The sequence below is a fragment of the Anabrus simplex genome, chromosome 4 (genome assembly GCF_040414725.1).
Source record: "Anabrus simplex isolate iqAnaSimp1 chromosome 4, ASM4041472v1, whole genome shotgun sequence".
NCBI lineage: Eukaryota > Metazoa > Arthropoda > Insecta > Orthoptera > Tettigoniidae > Anabrus > Anabrus simplex.
In genome coordinates this window covers 146,602,710-146,622,100 of record NC_090268.1, presented here as the reverse complement: position 1 = coordinate 146,622,100, position 19,391 = coordinate 146,602,710, and the positions used below count along the sequence as shown (strand labels likewise).

At 43.7% G+C, this 19,391-nt stretch overlaps 1 protein-coding gene across 2 annotated transcripts in view; it reads right to left on the bottom strand.

Annotated features, from left to right (window-relative positions):
* rau (RA domain-containing protein rau) overlaps positions 1-19,391 on the bottom strand; it is a 174,534-nt gene that overhangs the window by 123,188 nt on the left and 31,955 nt on the right. For both annotated transcript variants that reach the window (XM_067145268.2, XM_067145269.2), the window contains exon 2: positions 8,552-8,699. In XM_067145268.2, coding sequence (XP_067001369.2) covers positions 8,552-8,698 — 147 coding nt within the window. In that variant the 5' untranslated portion in view covers position 8,699. The remainder of the gene's footprint in view (positions 1-8,551; positions 8,700-19,391) is intronic.

Genomic DNA, 19,391 nt, shown 5'->3' with positions numbered 1-19,391 from the left:
TGGACTTTTTTCCGCCCTTCAAAAATCCGACTACCTCTGCCGGGTTTGAACCCGCTATCTTGGGATCCGGAGGCCGACACTCTACCACGGATCCACAGAGGTGTGAAAATGGGAAACCACGGAAAACCATCCTCAGGGCTGCCGACAGTGGGCTTCGAACACACTATCTCCCGGATGCGAGCTCACAGCTGGGATAAAGCCGGATAAATAAGAGAAAGAAGATGGAGGATAGGTTAATACCGAAGAAGAAGGGCAATCACGTAACGAACATCCCTGTCTAAAAGAGCGACTTTAGACTCAGATATGAAAGTGCGTGAACATCGGCATACAGTGCTCCGACTCAATAGGACGAGGAAACCCACCATGCTTGTCTTTTTTGATACCCTCGGGGTTCAGTTTCTTATAAATGACGTGGCAAAATCAAAGTATGACTTTAGACCTGTAAATTCCAGAAGATCAACAGCAGAGTGAAATCTAGAAAACGATTATCACATTCATTGTTAAATGATTTCTATATAAGGGACGTGGTAAAGTAGAGGGGCCACAATACGAGTTGCGAACGGAGTCTTATATTCCGCATTCACAGATACTTGGGGACTGAAAACTGAAAAGGTATGACTATGATGATGACTGGGTGTTGTTTTAAGGGATCAAACATAAAGGTCAACAGTCCTCATAACAGCCCCCAGACCCGCTATAAACATAGTAAGACCAGCCATAAGTAATAAAAACTTAGACAATCAAGTATCCACAAATGCTCTATTAAATCGAATCAACAAATAAACTCCTGCCGTAACCAACGTTGATGAATGTACTAAAGCTGATACGGGTGTTGGAGCAGCCATAGCCGCCGGTAATCATGAAGAAAAAGGAATGTGAGCACTCTTAGTTACAGCAGCCAATACCACTATACTCAGATATGGAAAACGAAAATACGAATTTACATGCTTCACGGATTGCTTTCTTTCAGACTAGAATTTCTCAGTGGACAGCGAATTGGTAACACCTCCAAAAGTGTTTAAACATGTTATAAAAGAAAACTACGATGAAGACAATATCATAACCTCACCAGCTCATCACTCCTTCAAATTAGGCACCCCACAAGCGACAGCTGAATATACATTTGTTTCCAGTCAACTGTGCTTTCGATAAGCACAGTTTGGCCATCCTATCAGTTGTATTGACCTATCAGCAGGGATAGCCACGCAGTGCGATAAAGTGGACTCTGGAAACCACAGGCCATGACAAACCACAAAGAGCATTTCAGTTATAATTTAGAAGGGCAATTCGACATTCGATTCTGATTACGTCAATCAAACAGCAAGCATCCAAATGAGAGATATTTCCATATGCTACACATAAGGAGAAAAGAGTGTTTGAGTGTTGGTTTTTGCTTGTGGTTTAACGCCGCACCAACTCACAGGTCTTTAACACGACTATAGGATAGGAAAGGGCTGGGAAGGAAGCGATCACGGCCTTACTTAAGATACAACCCCAGCATTTGCCCGATGTGAAAAATGGAAACCACGAGAAACCATCAAGTCAACCAATAGCTGGATTCGAACCCACCATCTCCCGAATGCAAGTTATCAGTGATACGACTCGGACCTTGGGTTCAACTGGCATGATAGAGGGAGATTTCTCTCTCTTTTTTTTGTTTGCTAGTTGCTTTACGTCACACCGACACAGATAGGTCGTATGGCGACGATGGGATAGAAAAGGCCTAGGAGTTGGAAGGAAGCGACCGTGGCTTTGATTATGGTAAAGCCGGGGCTGCCGACAGTGGGATTCGAACCCACTATCTCCCGGATGCAAGCTGACAGCTCCGAGACTCTAACCCCACGGCCAACTCGCCCGGTAAAAACTTTTTTTTTTTACTAGTTGCCTTACGTCGCACTGACACAGATAGGTCTTATTTCCAAAGAAATATTTAATTTTATACATTCTAGATGATATTCGTAGACTGTTGATAGTCGATGGCCGAAGAGATTATGCTTGGAATCCTACCACCTGCACAATATGTTTATCCTATTTCAGATGCGAGGATTTTGAAAGAAAGTTATCTTCTGAGATGGCCCATTTTTGTCTGGTTGAGTGTACATAATATGTAGAGTAAATAGGTCAGTAGTAAGCAGAGTCTTGTTTCATGTACAAAAGATAAGGTGAATCAACAGAACCCCTGAACTTCAAGATAGTGAATACACTGAAACTTGTACGAAAATAACCACGCAAGTGGCAGCGCGGTTTGTGTCACGCAGCTATCAGGTTACATTCGGCCGATAGTGGGTTCGAACCCCACTGCTGGCAGCTATGAAGATTGTTTTCCATTTTCAGAGCAGGTAAATGCTGGGACTGTACCTTAATTAAAGCCACGGTCGCCTCCTTTCCTCTCCCATCGTCGCCATAAGACCTATCTGTGTTGGTGCGACGTAAAGAAAATTGTAAAAAGGACGAAAAGATTAAAAAAACAGTCCTCAGGAATGAAAACATTAATGCGTGGTCTATATAAAGAGTACTATTCAGTCACGCCTTTCTCGTAACTGTTCTTTCCCCCAGGTGCCGTGGGTGGGAAATACTCCTATTGTTAGACAGCGCTTTGTAGTTACTTAACAAATGAGCAAAAAGTTATGAAGGAAATGAAACTGTTCCAAAAGTCGCATTAAGAATTGTCGGGAAAATATTAACCCAGAACTGCCTAATGGAGGAAGGAGAGTAGTCTCTGAGACATAATGCATACGCTTCTAATAGTATATCCCAAGATAATGGAATGTAGGCCACGGCAATTTTCATGAAGTAAGCCTTACACGTGCAGATGAAAATGGCCTTTTTAAAGTTTCACAGCGACCATGTCAAATACGTTTATCTCATAAGTTGTAATAGTAGGAATATGTTTCTTCGATATGTCGTTGTCATGGATTGTTAATTAATGAGCGTGTTCCATGGCGACGATGGAATAGGGAAGGCCTAGGAGTTTGAAGGAATTGGCCGTGGCCTTAATGAAGGTACAGCCCCAGCGTTTGCCTGGTGTGAAAGTGGGAAACCACGGAAAACCATCTTCAGGGCTGCTGACAGGGGGATTCGAACCCACTATCTTCCGGATGCAAGCTGACAGCTGCGCGACTCTAACCGCATGGCCAACTCGCCCGATAAAAACAAATCTTTAAAACGATGCGTGTGTGTAATATGTCGGTAATATTGTTTCTTCTGTGTTGCAGTTCACAGATAAACACAGTTGTCATTAGCAAAGCCACATATAAACAAATTCCTTACAATGAAAAGAAAATAATTAAAATGCGCTTTCTGATTGGTAGGTCCAAGGCCAAGATTATTCCTGAATCGGATTATACTTGCAGTATCTTGATAATGAAGGCATTCCCCTTTTTAACTTACAGGTGCGATAAAATCCCCTACCGGTGAACCTCCCTAGTATCATATTTCGGTAAATAATCAAGTCGTGGAATATATCGCCAGTGGCTACTTCTTGACAGTCGTCGGGCTTCAAGGCTAGAATGCTGGCCTTTCGACCAAGGAGCCCCGGGTTCAACTCCCGGCCAGGTTGGGGATTTTAAACTTAATTGGTTTATTTCTGTGACTTGGATACTCAATGCTTGTGGGTTTTGTCTTTTTTTTGCTATTTGATTTACTTCGCACCGACACAGATAGGTCTTACGGCGACGATGGGACAGGAAAGGCCTAGGAATAGGAAGGAAGCGGCCGTGGCCTTAAGTAAGGTACAGCATTTGCCTGGTGTGAAAATGGGAAACCACGGAAAACCATCTTCGTGGCTGCCGACAGTGGGATTCTTTTTTTTTTGCTATGGGCTTTACGTCGCACCGACACAGATAGGTCTTATGGCGACGATGGGATAGGAAAGGCCTAGGAGTTGGAAGGAAGCGGCCGTGGCCTTAATTAAGGTACAGCCCCAGCATTTGCCTGGTGTGAAAATGGGAAACCACGGAAAACCATTTTCAGGGCTGCCGATAGTGGGATTCGAACCTACTATCTCCCGGATGCAAGCTCACAGCCGCGCGCCTCTACGCGCACGGCCAACTCGCCCGGTACAGTGGGATTCGAACCTACTATCTCCCGGATGCGAGTTCACAGCTGCGTGCCCCTAACCGCACGGCCAACTCGCCCGGTATAATGTTTGTGGCTTCAACATTAGAATTCATCTCGGATAGGGCCCCATCGTCACAGACGCGCAGGTCACCTATAAAGCGTCTAATTTGAAGATCTGCACAGGGCTTCTCCGGAGGCCACACGCTATTATTATTATTATTATTATTATTATTATTATTTCTTGTTGGACACAGTATTTTTGCTTTCTCTTGCCACAGACCATACCATAATATAGCTTCCACCGAAGTCTCAGTCTGTTATGGATGCTGCGAAGGAAGGTAGTCATATAGTTAATCGTGCTGCAATAGCACTTTCTGGTTCAGTGAGGGAAGGAATCTCATTCATCTTGTTTAATACGCCTCCTTATAACACTGTCATTGGTTCTTGCTGTTTCCTTTTAACTAAATAACCATCGGTGGTGCTATCTGGGAATCCAACTAGCCTTTAGGTAGATTAATTTTTTTTCAAAATTTCTCGTCTAGCAACAGCCACACGAATGTATTAACAAAATTAGAATAAGAATTGCGCCAACAATTTACTAAAATTGAGACATTATTATTCTTCCTCTTCCACCGCTTTTTTCCCCACACCTGTGGGGTCACGGGTGCTAACTGTGTCGCACATGTGGATTTAGTCATGTTTTACGACAGGATGCTCTTCCTGACGCCAACTTTATGTGGAGGTCTGTAATCAGTATTGTGTTTATCTGTGGTCGTTGGTAGTGTGGTGTGTTGTCTAAATATGAAAAGGAGAGTGCTGGGACAAACACAAATATCAAGTCCCCGAGCTAGAAGAATTAATTGCACGAGATTAAAATCCCCGATCCGGCTGGGAATCGAACACGGGATTCTCTGAACCGAAGGCCTCAACTCTGACCATTCAGCGAAGGACTCGGACACTAAAATAGAGACCTTATTATTCGTAAATGTTGTATAGACTGCCAATGGATTCCTTCAAGGTGACAAGAAAAATTCCAGAAACTTCACCTCAGCGGGAGTAACAGTATCGCGAATGACTCATTTCAGAGTTGGCGCAAAGTACTATCAGTCACTTCCGGAAACGAAAGAGAATTCCAGTGACGACAGAGCACAAAAATGAAATATCAGGTTCCTTCTGCAACATGAGTATTAGCGTTCCTTAAAGTACTGAAGTTGAAAGAGATATGAAAGCTATCCGCCCTCTTCATCATTGTTACACATGCTATACTTGCTGCCAAATGTTGTCTCCCTCACAAGTGGCCACGGCTGGTCCGTGGTCCGACAGCTCTGCACTTGGACCAGCCAACCGAGCAGAGGACGGGTGGACACGGCTCTATATTCAGAAGTCGGAGAGGGGTTGGTCCCCACCGTCGTTTTACATTCTCCTGCACTAAGGGGAATGCCGGGCCAGATCCTATATAATATTGGGCATGGCCGCCAAACCCCCCACCTTTTCCGAGCATCTCCTTCATCGCTACAAATCTCCTGACCTGAGGGACGGCACCACTGTCTAGGAGGCCCGCCTAACCCTTCACGTGAGGAGTACAATATTTTAGAAAGAGAGAAAATGTTGGAGACGGTTGGGAGCTGTTCTTATGTTCCAAGACAGTGGATTCGGTCGCGGCTGAGGTCAAAGACATTTGAGCATGTTTAAATATCACTGGCTTCCAGCATGATAAAGTACTGCTGTAGGAAAAATCCTGACACCCCGGTGATTTTTAAAATATGTAGCAAAAATAAAAATTAAAAGATATAATATGATATAATATGATTAAATATATTATTGTATTCCACTAACTACATTTATGGTTGGTAGAGGCGCCGAGGTGCTGGAATTCTGGCACATATGAGTTCTTTTCGTGCCTGTAAATCTATCAACACTACGCTGACGTATTTGAGTGCCTTCAAATACCTCCGAACTGAGCCATATCGAATCTGCCGAATGAGCTCAGAAATCCGACGCTCTACCGTTTAAGCCAATCAGCCCGACTATTATTAAAATAAATGGGGTTACTGCACACGCGTTAACAATTTAGCATCGCAGAGGTAGGCTTTCAGTGACATTGGAATTGAGAAGTGATGGGATGGGAAGATAACTGCGGATAATTTAATAAAATACTGATCCGACATTTTCCGCATGTGAAATAGAAAACCATGGAAAACAGTCTTGAAGACTGCCGACGAATCAACCATCTACACGACCAACATCGCAACTCGTTAGGTTATAATTTTTGTGAGATGATGAACGTATGTCCGAAAGGAAAATGTCCCGCATCCATTGTAAACCTTGAAATAACACGAGGCGGGATGTCATCAATGGTCTACGTGTAATCTTGAACATTTAATTTACCATTACATTTTCAAAACAATGAAAATGGAAGATTACTTTATAGTTTTTACATAAACATTTGCATTTAGAAATGCAAATGTTTTTACATAAACATTTGCATTTAGAAATGCAAATTAATGTATCTACTTCGGTTTGTTTACACTTTGTGAGTGGTGAGGATTTCTTAGTTGTTGATCATTCATGTACGGTTGCGAAACCTGGACACTGAGCGAGTTTGTTAAGCAAAAACTCAGAACAACCCAAAGAGCTATGGAACGGTTTATGCTAGGCTTCACGAAGAAAGACAGGAAGAGAGCAGATTACATCAGATCAGTCACAAAGGTCAGTGACATTTTAGAAAAGGTGTTTACCCTAAAATGGCAGTAGGGAGGCCATGTTGCTCGGAGAACTGATGGTAGGTGGACAAAGCTTGTGCTTGAGTGGAGTCCGAAAGATCACCTGAAACCTAAGGGAAGACCACCGGATAGATGGGATAAAGACATCCGGAAGATTACTGGGATCAATTGGCAGAACATCGCTCAAGACCGTCCCAGATGGAGAGACCTCATGAAAACCTACCTTGCTTCGGACTTAAAGAGGCCACATCGTAAGAACGATTGAATATTGCGGTAGTGATCATTCATGTGTTGCAGACAATTGAAAACTCCTCTCTTATTTAGATATGACAAACTTGATTTTGACATTTTTAAGTAAGATTTTTATATAAAAATTTGCACTGTTTACATTTGCATACATCTCACCATACAAATGAATGTATCTGCTTCGATTTGTTTAAACTTAATGATTGGTGAGGATTTCTTCATTTTACTCATTCATATGTTGAAGACCTATGAATGCTCCATGGCAAACCTAATTTTGAATGTTTTTTTTTTTTTTTTTGCTAGTTGCTTTACGTCGCACCGACACAGATAGGTCTTATGGCGACGATGGGACAAGGAAGGGCTAGGAGTGGGAAGGAAGCGGCCGTGGCCTTAATTAAAGTACAGCCCCAGCATTTGCCTGGTGTGAAAATGGGAAACCACGGAAAACGATTTTCAGGGCTGCCGACAGTAGGGTTCGAACCTACTATCTCCCGAATACTGGATACTGGCCGCACTTAAGCGACTGCAGCTATCGAGCTCGGTTTGAATGGTTTAGACATTGATCGAAAATACAAATTAATACACAGTTTTAGTTTGTTTCTTTAACTTTGTGAAAGATCATCTATGTTAAAGATTAATTATACGCTTGTGTTCCTTACTTTTATATGAGAAGTCTGGCAACCTGTCTTAAGTCTAGATGCCACAGTAATAGACTAATTATCAAAAGGCACCGAGTTCAATTTTCGGCTTTGCTAAGGTTTGAATATCTAGAAGTTTTTCATTCTCGTGTAAAGGCCGCTACACACGTTCAATTCGGCTTGTCAATTCAATGTGAACAAGCCGAACTGAGAAGCCGAATTGCCGTGTGTATGGAAAAGTTTGTTCAAACGATGTGAGCTCAAGCCAGAAATTTGAACTGATAGCATGATGGAAATTCGGTCAATTCTGCTTGACACATCGGCTTGCCGTCAAGCCGAATTGAGCGTGTGTGTGGGAGCGCAGTTCAGTCCCTCAAATCAGCTGTTCTGCGCATGCGCACCAGTGATTGGCGTCTGTCTAGCAACAAGTGTTCCGCGTATTTTTTTCCGTGGGCGTAGTCAGTACACTGATAGCCCTTTTCAAGTGACACCAGGCTTTGCTAAAGTAGTTTTCTATTTACATTACATAGTGTTGTCAGTGCAATGAGTTCTTGGAGTAGGGATAATAGTAATAACTCATCGTCCGAAAACATTAAGTTGGAATTTCAGAAACACAAGCACGACCAAATTTTGGAGTTACAACCACATCGAACTGACACACCAAACTGAACGTGTGTATGTGATTGCTGCTTCAGTTATATTTGTCAATTCTAACAGCGTACACTTTTGAGCTCCCAGGCTCTAACACATTTAGTTAATACTTTCAACAAGCTCAATTAGCAAGAACTAACTCTGGTCAAAGACGTATGTCACTGGTCGTTCGACTGCAAGTAGAAGAAATGATCTATTGAAGAATACACTTGACAGCTTTGAGTGAGTACTTACGGAGGGTGACGTCTCGCTGAGGGACGAATAACTTGAGGAGCGACTTGACAGAGGTTCAGGACTCAGACTGGAGTAACTGGCTGTGGAGCTGAGGCTCAACGTGTCCGAACGAGAGCGGAACGGGCTCAGCTGAACGTGCTTCAGCATCCTGAAACAGGAAATAAAATCAGTGTGACAAGTAAATACAACAAGGTTAGGTCCACAGTTCCTATTAAAGAAGGATTATAAGACATATTCACCCCACAAGTGCCAAGGGTCGATCTTTTCGATAGCCTCTACTGGTCCGTAGTGCCATTGTTGTTAATTATACCGTGCATTGAATTTTGTGATATTCATAGCGGAGTTCAAGTTCTGAAAACAAGCGCTTTGGATGTTCTTTGCCTTTCTTTCTAATCTCTCTGACTTCTCATTTCGTCATGAGTGTTAATGTATAACCACTTCTCCATGAAGACTGGTCATCTTCACAAAAAACACTTTTACCTTTGCAAAAGTCAAATGATGTCTCTGGGTCATGGCCATCCATCATTTCAGATGACCCAGCATTGGGCGTTCGAACCCAAATCTTCGGAATGCAAGATCATACTTACGCGGTTAACGCATTAAATCAAAAGATTTCGTTCATCTGTAGAAAAAAAGAAGAAAGTACAGATTGTGCTCCTTAAAACGATGTATCAGTTTCATTATTAATTACCAGTGACGTAAATAGTAGCATTAACTAAACAGAACTAACTCAACTGCGGAGATTTTTTGTCTGGCACTCCAGACTTACAAAAGAGAGGACAAAGGGCAAACAGTAAAGGGAGAGATTAGATAATCCACCCCAAAACTCACTTACTGGATACGAGAAAAAGGAAATGGACCTTGCAGAGACAATGGCCCACTTTACCAACTGGTAGCCTCAGCAGACGGGAGTCTGAGGACAAAGTATTCAGTGTTACCCAGTAAAAACCTGGCTCCATGGCCTTTTGAGCATTCATGTAAGAAAGAGTATCATGTGGTATTCTAGTAAGCTTTGCCCCTGTGTGTTTCCCTTAATTAACGTGCTATATAGAGTTGTAGAAAAAGATGATGGTGATGATGATAATTATTGTTTAAAGGTGCCTTACATCTAGGTCATCCGTAGAAGTGCGCAACAACAAACCTCTTTTCACATATATAGTTACTTCTGCAATTGTAGCCCTTCTCCCATCTATCAGGGGCGGTGCGATTCTTGAGGTGAGCTTGTTCCATTCTTTATTTTCTCTACGTTTTTGATAATGTCGATTTCATGTATTTCAACAGAATATTACAATTTTTATACATAGCAACGCAGGAAGCTAAGTCATCTCCGTACAGGCCATGAAGGCCCTGCGAGGGGTGGAGGTTAAAGGCAATTGGTGGGGTAGAGTGGTTAGCTCTACGCCCGGCCGCCTGAGCCCCCAGGAACTGACCTGTTACCTCAAGACCATATGCATATCCGGAAGTGACATTTCGCTGCTTAAATTTCTCGACTTCTTGACGGGCAATCGAACCCACGTTCTTCCGGGTGAATTGAACATGTCTTTGCCGTCGCGGCCAGGCAGCATTAGATATACAGTCGATAAATTATTACCTAAGCACTTATCAGCCGTTGATTTTCAATTCGGTTCCGATGACCCCGGGTTCGATTCCCAGCAGCATCTGATTAATTCCTCAATGTTCCTCTTGACACTCAATGTACTACCAACCGCCAGAGAGGCACGCAACAGCAGTACATCACTTCACATAGTATGAGCACCTGGTCGTAAAGACTGGGCTTAAGCCACTTGCACCGACCTCTACTAATCGGGGAAAAAATCAAGAAATGAAACAGTCGTTCATTTTGCTCAGGTAGTTCTTGCGAACATAGATATACTGACGATGGAACAAACACAGCCATAGCCCGAATGGGCCTTGACCTATAAGTGACCGCTGCTCAGCCTGAGGGCCTGAAGATTACAAGATGACGCGTGATGAGCAGCACGACAAATCCATACGGTGGTTATTATTGACTTTCAATCATAGTAATCACGCAGGCTGAGTGGACCTTCAACCAGCCTTCAAGTCCAGGTAAAATTCCTGACCTCACCGGGAATCGAACCCGAAGCCTCCGCTTAAAAGGCAAGCTCGCAACCCCTAATCCACGGGGCAGACGATGAAGATGGAAATCCGCTCTAGATTACGTTTGCTGATGAAGGAACATTCGCAACGTAGTTCGTTCAAAAAAATTAACTAAAGTATCTCAGTAGATTCCGCCTCTTGTGTTTCTTAGTGGATACAGTATTTTTGGACCTGTCCCTTGGCAAATGCCAAAGCAAAGTGTAGTTTCCACTGAAATCTTACTCTCATCTCACAGCACGGAAGCTGTTGAGATGTGATGCAAAGTAATGACATGCAGACCAGGCTAGTGAGTCTGAATGTTGTGACAGCTATTCATAGGGGCGGTTGTCCTGCAACTGCATATTCTGGAAAACTCACTCCACATCCAGTCTTGTACGCCTGATTATATCAAGTTTCTTTCGGTATTCGTACAACCCATAAATTTTGGTTGTGCTATATGAGGATCCAAACAGCCTTCGGGACTAAGAGTCAAGACTTAATAGACTCGGTAGTTTAACAACATTAGGACGATTACAACACTCGGAGTTAGCGCAACAATGAGATTTGCGGTGTAGAGGTTGTTAGAGAGATACCGACCGCCTATTGTCAAATGATAAGTGGTTGTGACTGCGATAAGGTAGCAGCTGGAAAGTAGAGCAGACTACGCGGCGGATAAGACGACACCTGGTGATAAGTGTAAAAGTAGGCGGGTAGAAAATGCCAGGTGCAAGGTGGAGTCGCTGCTGATGCTCCAACAGATGCGGACATCTATTGCCATATCCCGGGCGGAGATCTCTTAACACAGTTCGCACCCGCGACCCCAAAGGTGTGGGAAAAGAAGTAGAAAAAGATCATTATTATTATTATTATTATTATTATTATTATTATTATTATTATTATTATTATTATTATTATTAAATTTGAAAATTCTCAGCCTGTTTCCAGTCATAAGATCGGGTCAGGAATGGAATTAATGAGGCCTCCATCTAGCAGCGAGGATAAAAATTGTGCCGGCTGCTGAAGCCGATTAATAACTGACAAATGAAATGAAATGATAATGGAGAGAGATGGAGAGAGTTGTTGGAATGAAAGATGACAGGGAAAACCGGTTTACCCAGATAAAAACCTGTCCCATCTCCGCTTTGTCCAGCACAAATCTCACATGGAGTGATCGGTATTTGAACCATGGAACCCAGCGATGAGGGGCCGCCGCGGTGCCGCCTGAGACACGGAGGCTTTATTATTATTATTATTATTATTATTATTATTATTATTATTATTATTCACCTCTGAGGTGTAGAGGTAGCATGCCTGTCTCTTATTCCAATGCCCTGGGTTCGTTTTCCGGCCAGTTCAAGGATTTTAATTCTGACCGAAGAATAGAATGTGGTTCAGGTGATACGAGATTTCTCAAGGAAGAAGGCGCACAGTGGGAAGATGACGCTACTGACCTAGTTAATAATTTCGTGTGGCTATTTCTAGCCGAGTGCAGCCCTTCCAAGGCAGACCCTCTGATGAGGGTGGGCGGCATCTGCCATGTGTAGGTAACTGCGTGTTATTGTGGTGGAGGATAGTGTTATGTGTGGTGTGTGAGTTGCAGGGATGTTGGGGACAGCACAAACACCCAGCCCCCGGGCCATTGGAATTAACCAATGAAAGGTTAAAATCCCCGACCCGGCCGGGAATCGAACCCGGGACCCTCTGAACCGAAGGCCAGTACGCTGACCATTCAGCCAACGAGTCGGACACTGACCTAGTTAGTATACATAGACGGACGCTGGTTGCCATGGTTGCAATGGTGCGCGGAAATTGACGACGTTAATTCCTGATAGACCTTCAGCCCAAAAACATGACCATGTTAAAACGGACCAATCACAGCATATTTACGCAGTACTGATGGGTGTGTCCCTTCCATACTCAGATAAATGCGTACGCTTTTCCTCGTGACATTCCCACGCATACATGACAGTGACTGGACAACAATATAAAATGTTGACAATCGACTCTCGGAGAAACTGTCTAATAATATTATTATGAGCATTTTTATCTATCCCCCCTCCCTCCCCTCCAGCGACCGCTCGTCAGCCACAAGGCCTGAAGATTATTAGGTGTCATGTGGTCAGCACGACAAATCCTCTGGGCTGTTATTCGTGGCTTCCTAGACCGGCGCCGCCATCTCACCGTCAGATAGCTCCTCAGTTGTAATCACGTAGGCTGAGTGGACCTCGAACCAGCCCTCAGATCCAGGTAAAAATCACTGAGCTGGCCGGGAATCGAATTCGAGGCCTCCGGGTAAGAGGCAAGCACGCTACCCCAACACCGCGGGGCATTTTTGCCTACAGTACAAATAAATATACTGAATAGTTCTTACATTTGTATAGCTCTAGCCCGGGTACGGTGCATAGGGATACTGTCATTAGTTTGAAAAGTGAAGGTAAGATTCCTCACCTGCAATCAGAGGGAGATTCTCCGGTTCGTGCTAGCAATGTCGAAGTCTCGAAGATTACGCACTGTAGTACTACGTGCGCGCGTGTCTCAGAAGGGCGATGGTGGGGAGAGGCCTTCGTAAAGTGGAAGGTAATTATGTGAGCCTGCAGGCGTGTTCTTATTGGTTGAAATATCTTACCAGGGATCTCTTCGTTAAGCCTGTTATAATAACAAATTATACTTGTCTTACATTCTTGGCTTGCCCACACGAGTTACTCTAGAATGTCGAGCACGTCTTGTGCGACTCGTGCTAAGGAAACATCAAAATTTCTCACTGTACATTACACCCTATTTGAGGCTCATACCTGGTGGGACATGCTTGGAGCTGGATTCGAACCCAGGACACACGAGTTGGGATTCAAGTAGCTAGACCACTATCTGCCCCTCCCCCCTCCTGTCTTAAATCGAGAAGAGTGATAAAGTACAGTGTACTGTATTTATTTACAAAAACGTCCCTGAGTTGAAGGTTGCCACGACGGACAAAGCAGAACGACGCAATGATTATTTCGACTTACATTTGGTAATTTTGTTGGTTACTTCATTCTTATAAGTTAACGCCGTTAAAATACAAGAATTATAGATGATAGTAATAATTTCTCAGCGATGCAACTGAACCTCGTCCTCGTAAAGCTAACATGATGTAGTTAGCAACTGTAGAAAGTATGAATTCAATTGTTTCCAAAAACATACATCAATCGAGGTATAGTCCCTCGAGCTCCTACCATTAATTCTATCACTTTAATATCTCTCAATCCAAATTTATCTTCATAATAAGACATGGTCGGTTGAGATCAGCTTCCTTTCCCTATCAAAGTAACATTTGTAAATTTCAGGAAGTTTTATTTGCACTAAAGACAAGAAATATGTTATGGCATACCATGAACCACTCTTTTTTTTTTTTTTTTTTGTTTGTTTGTTTGGTCGCATTCACATTGCATTGGAAGGGCGTTCGCTGGATCCAGCCAGGACTTTGTGGTGGCTTCTGCTGAGGCCATACAATGGCTAGAGAATTTAGATCTAACCCTTTGAACCCTTTTGCTTGCATGATTGTTTTCAATGTTAAAATGTGTATATCTTGTAACTATGTATATAAAAGTTTGTGCTTACTGTTCATTTATATTTAATCTTTGTATTGTTTTGTGTACGTTACCATAGGCTAATAATAATCTAGAACTAATAGACTATTCATTTTTCTAGTTTATCCATTCCAATACTGCATATTTTATTACACCGATTGCAGGATGTAGATTATATAAATAAACCAGCATGGTAATTAAATTACATTCAAGATAATCTCTCACAGAATACAAAAAATTGAGGAAGATCATTGGGTCAATAAGACCCGTGTTTAGATGACTATGTTAGGACTGAAATAACGTGATTTTTGGGTATAAATATGATGATATGGTAATAATACAATGCCTTTATTAGTGGCGAAGTTACGTCTCCCTTCCCTCTCTTATACTTAATTACGTGCATCATCGAAAATCTTCGATGTGTTCGACGTTAAACTACCAGGGATAATCGGACAAACACGAATATATATAAGTTAGTGCATACTGCAATGTATTTACAACTAAAAAATCTAAACAGAAAAATCATTAATATTTTTGATGGCATTTGGATTAATATTTTCCAATATTGATGATAATACGGTGATTACTTAAATGACCGATATGAATATTAGGAGAATGATACAGAAGTATAAGAAATGCTCTTGATCTACGATGAACGATTTGACCACCATGCAGAAGCACGGGGGGAATGTTTTCCTGTCTCTACGATGATACCAATATGTCTAATTGAATAGGAAAGTGCATTGGAATTAAGCTCTAGAAATGTTTATCTGTTTTAAATAATAACAGCAAATTTATGATTTTCAATTTTATAGAACAGATTTAGAAAAAAAAAATTCTATGACGACAAAACTTTAATGCCATGTACATATGATGATGGTGATGATGATGATGATGATGATTCGTGTTTAAAGGGACCTAACAGCTTGGAATATGCCTCCATTTTCATTTAAGATCTATTAAAAACTTCACACTCAACCGGTAAAACCTTTGAAATAATTTGAATAATTCCTAGAGTAAGAGCCTTCGTGGCTCAGACGGCAACGCACCGGCTTCTCCCCGTTGAGTTCCGTGGTTCAAAACCCGGTCACTTCATGTGTGATTTGTGGTAGACAAATCTGAGGCGTGACAGGTTTTTCTGGTTTTCCCCGTCATCTTTCATTACAACAACACTCCCCAATATCATTACATCTGTCAGTCATTAATGCGACAGGCTTCGGCAGTCGGCACTATCCTCGCCACTAGATTGGTCTTTATTAATTCCATTCCTGACCCGGTCCAATGACTGGAAACAGGCTGTGGGTTTTCTACAGTAAAATCTTCGGTACTGAAGGCTGACTGGATGCACTCTGTATCCCAGTCCAGAGGGAATTATGCACTCTTAATGCCAAAGTACTACGCCGAGTATTGAACCTGCAACCATCAACATAGTAGACGACTTGGCAATTAACGCACCTCGGTATTACCAATTTAGATTGTGGAAAAGACCAGACACAGTTATTAAACCCGCGGCCGAGCACTGCTCTATTTCATAGCCTCTGACCCTCATCTGAACTTCTAATTAACAAGGATCCTCTCTTATCACCAAGAGCTTTATCTGTGGCAGTAATACTATTTCCTCAAACATATCGTGCGTTATGAAATAGTGAGTGAATGCCGCGCAGTGACGCATGCCGGAACAGAAGAAGAGTTATAGTGTTATTTGTTTAGTGTGGCAACATACAAACAAGGATACCGCCAGAAATCGCGAACAGCTGAGTAATTAGTACACGTTGTAAGTGCTTCTAATTTATTACCTATTAATAGACTCGGAAGTATTTCATTACAAAATACTTGTTGTGAAAAAGTCACCAATGTAGCACAGTGCGATATCTCACGCGACACCACGCGGGTGGGGGAACTTCACCGCTCAAAGAATGAACGTTCTAATTCCCTCACTGGCAGCGGGGATCTGAATACAGTCTCGCCTTACCTCGAAGGTACTCCCATAATTTCTACAGGTAAATGCTGCTATGGTCCACCTCTGTGGTGTAGTGGTTAATGTGATTAGCTGCTACCCCGGAGGTCCGGATTCGTTTCCCGGCTCTGCCACGAAATTTGAAAAGTGGTACGAGGACTGGAATGGGGTCAACTCAGTCTCGGGAGGTCAAATGAGTAGAGAGGGTTCGATTCCCGCCTCAGCCATCCTCGAAGTGGTTTTCCGTGTTTCCCACCTCTTCTCCAGGCAAATGCCGGGAAGGTACCTAACTTAAGGCGACGGCCGCTTCCTTCCCTCTTCAGTCTTCCTTGCCTATCCCTTTCGATCTTCCCATCTCCCCACAAGACCCACGTTCAGCATATCCTGGGCAAGTAACTGGTCCTCTGCCCCAGTTGTATCCCCGACCAAATGTCTCACGCTCCAGAATACTGCTCTTGAGGCGGTAGAGGTGGGATCCTTCTCTGAGTCTGGGGGCAAAACCAACCCTGGAGGGGAAAAGGATAACGGGTGTTGCTAGAGAAAATAGGAACACCTATCCTAATTTCATAAAGCGAAAATTACTAAACATATTCGCATAGGGCAAGAAGTTCCCAGACGGATAGAAAAGTAAAGGCTACCACTGTTCACATCCTCGGCTCCAAGGCGACAGAACGGAATATGGAATTCATGATCGAGTTTTATATTTCACAGTTACTACACTGACGGCACAAAGAAAGCAGGGAACAACTGAAGATGTCTGCCGTCGTTTCAGTCGAAACGTGACGAAGAAATACGAGTTCCAATGGAGTGGACCAATGCGCTACAGTTTAGGTTATTTCAATTCTGTTATAACCTCCCGCGAAAGCTGACATTCGGATAATGTTAAAGCTCAATGTCGGGATACCGTTGCTCCCAGATATTAACCTGGTATTTAGTTCAGAGCGAACCTTCGGCGCAAGTTCTGCTTCACGAGAAGCAGTCTCTTGACATATCTGTCGTCTTCGTGGCTCAAAAATTGAACCCAGGTCCTTTCGAACCAAGTACGCCTGCACGGTCTCCAAGCGACTGCTGCTGCTGCTGCTGAGGTTATTTCATTCCTGTCCTTTGACAGGCGGGCCGTCAGCTAAACTATACTGCTAATAATAAGAGTTGGTGTCTGACAGGTAAGGTTGGAGGGAGGAGCACTGCACGTGCCATTTCACGATGTTGCCACATTCCAGCATTCTTTTCTACATACTCTTACCCCTCGCTTCCGGCTCACTTGTTCCCTCCTTCATTCTGACCGCTGTGATCTGTTGTAGGCTACCTGGCTAGGCGGTGTCGTCCCATTTGCGATCACTCTTATACAAACAATCAGGTTCTTATCAGTGACAGTGACAGGTTTGGCAACTCCCAGCAAGACGAGCTGCCCTGAAGTGTTATCTCCATGGCAACCGCAGTCGCCCCACCCTCGTTTCCATGGCAACCACACAGCCACTCCCTTTATCCCGCCTCGGCAGGCAGTAAACGGACCTCCCTCTAAGAAATGTCAGACACCAACTCTTATTATTAGCAGTATAGTAGCTCTTTGGCCTTTGATTGTTGATTTTTGTTATTATGGCTTTAAACGAGATAGTATGTGTTGTACATACGTCATTTATATTGTTGATTTGGCGCAGAGGTCGCCGGACCACCAAGGGGAACCATCCCACGGAGAGGACCCGCACCCCCCCCCCCCCATTTTTCGTTTTCGTTTGGTGAAGAAAATTTCAAGCTTTAATGTTCAACATACGTTCAGTGTATTAGATGTACCAGCAATTCTTAACTGGGGCTAATAGCTTAACACTCACATGTGATGTGGATTGCCATAGTTGAATATATATACGATTTTTCACGATTGTACGCTAAGCTTGGAAGTCGTCCTGTGAGGACACCCAGTCAGTCAGCCTGCATACCACCACGCCCAGCAAATTTGTCAGGCTCCTAGTGTGGTCACCTGTTCGTGCCTTGTCCCGGCGTGACCCGGTCAAAAACTACACCTGGCACGACTGGTACCCGCTTCGAGCAACCCCAGGTCCTCATCTGAGTTTGACCCAGCAGTGCTAGCTCCCACCATGGCCAAGTCCCCCCCCCCTCGCCCTCCATGTCTACCTCATCCCATAATATGGCTCCCCCCGGTGGATTGAGTAGCTGGGGCCCATATTCAAACTTCAACATCCCTATGGTCATTGATTTCACTCACACCAATCCTGAATCCCACTGTGTCGCCATACGTTCACCACCAAATAAATCCAAATCCTCACTCCGTAAGCACAGAATGAAAATTGCTACCCTCCTTCAATCTCAAACCCATCTACTCCACGACGTAAATGAAGATCCAGACACCAACATCGTCTATATCTTCCCCAAAGACCCCTCCTCTTGTCAACCAATCTCTCAAATACTTGATGACAATAACATAGTCCACCGTCTCTTCACCGCATCTCCAAAAGAAGACCAGCAGCAAGTGGAATAAGAAGTACCAGAAGAAGAAGAAGAAGAAGAAGAAGAAGAACATCCCTTCGAGCATCCCTTCCACTACACCCGCAAAGACACCCCCTTCCCCATCTCTTCTAAATGCAATTTCATTCTTATTGCGTTATCTAAATCTGGACCAGTACCTCTCACCCGTCAGGCCGTCATTCAAGCCATAGAACCCATCATATCCCATCACATTGCCGTCATTGAAGAATCCCATAATAACCACATGATCATCACCCCCACCTACAATAAATCAATGCAAACCATCCTCAATAAGCTCAAACAGGCTGACATTCCACCTCCCATAATCATTAACCTGTCTGATAACTCTGCCACTCAGTCTCCTACTGTCACCGCTCCAGAACCCACTCCCCCACCTACCCAGTCCACCGAAGCCCAAACCAACCCTCCACCTACACTAACAGACAAAAACACGCAGACTGGGAGGAGGCGTAGAAAACCTGCTCCCAGGCTCACTTCAGGCACCAACACACCTACACTTCCCAAGACACTCAACACTCCCCCCCCCCCCCCTACCTTAGTCACACAATGCTTTAACTGCTTAAAGCTCAACCACACCGCTGCTTCATGCACGGAAGGCACTAGATGCAATAGGTGTGGAGGCCCCCACCGCCATACCGATTGCACCATACCAAGGGACCAGGCGAGGTGCGCTAACTGCGAAGGCAGTCACGCTGCCTCATATCCTGGCTGCCCCTACATC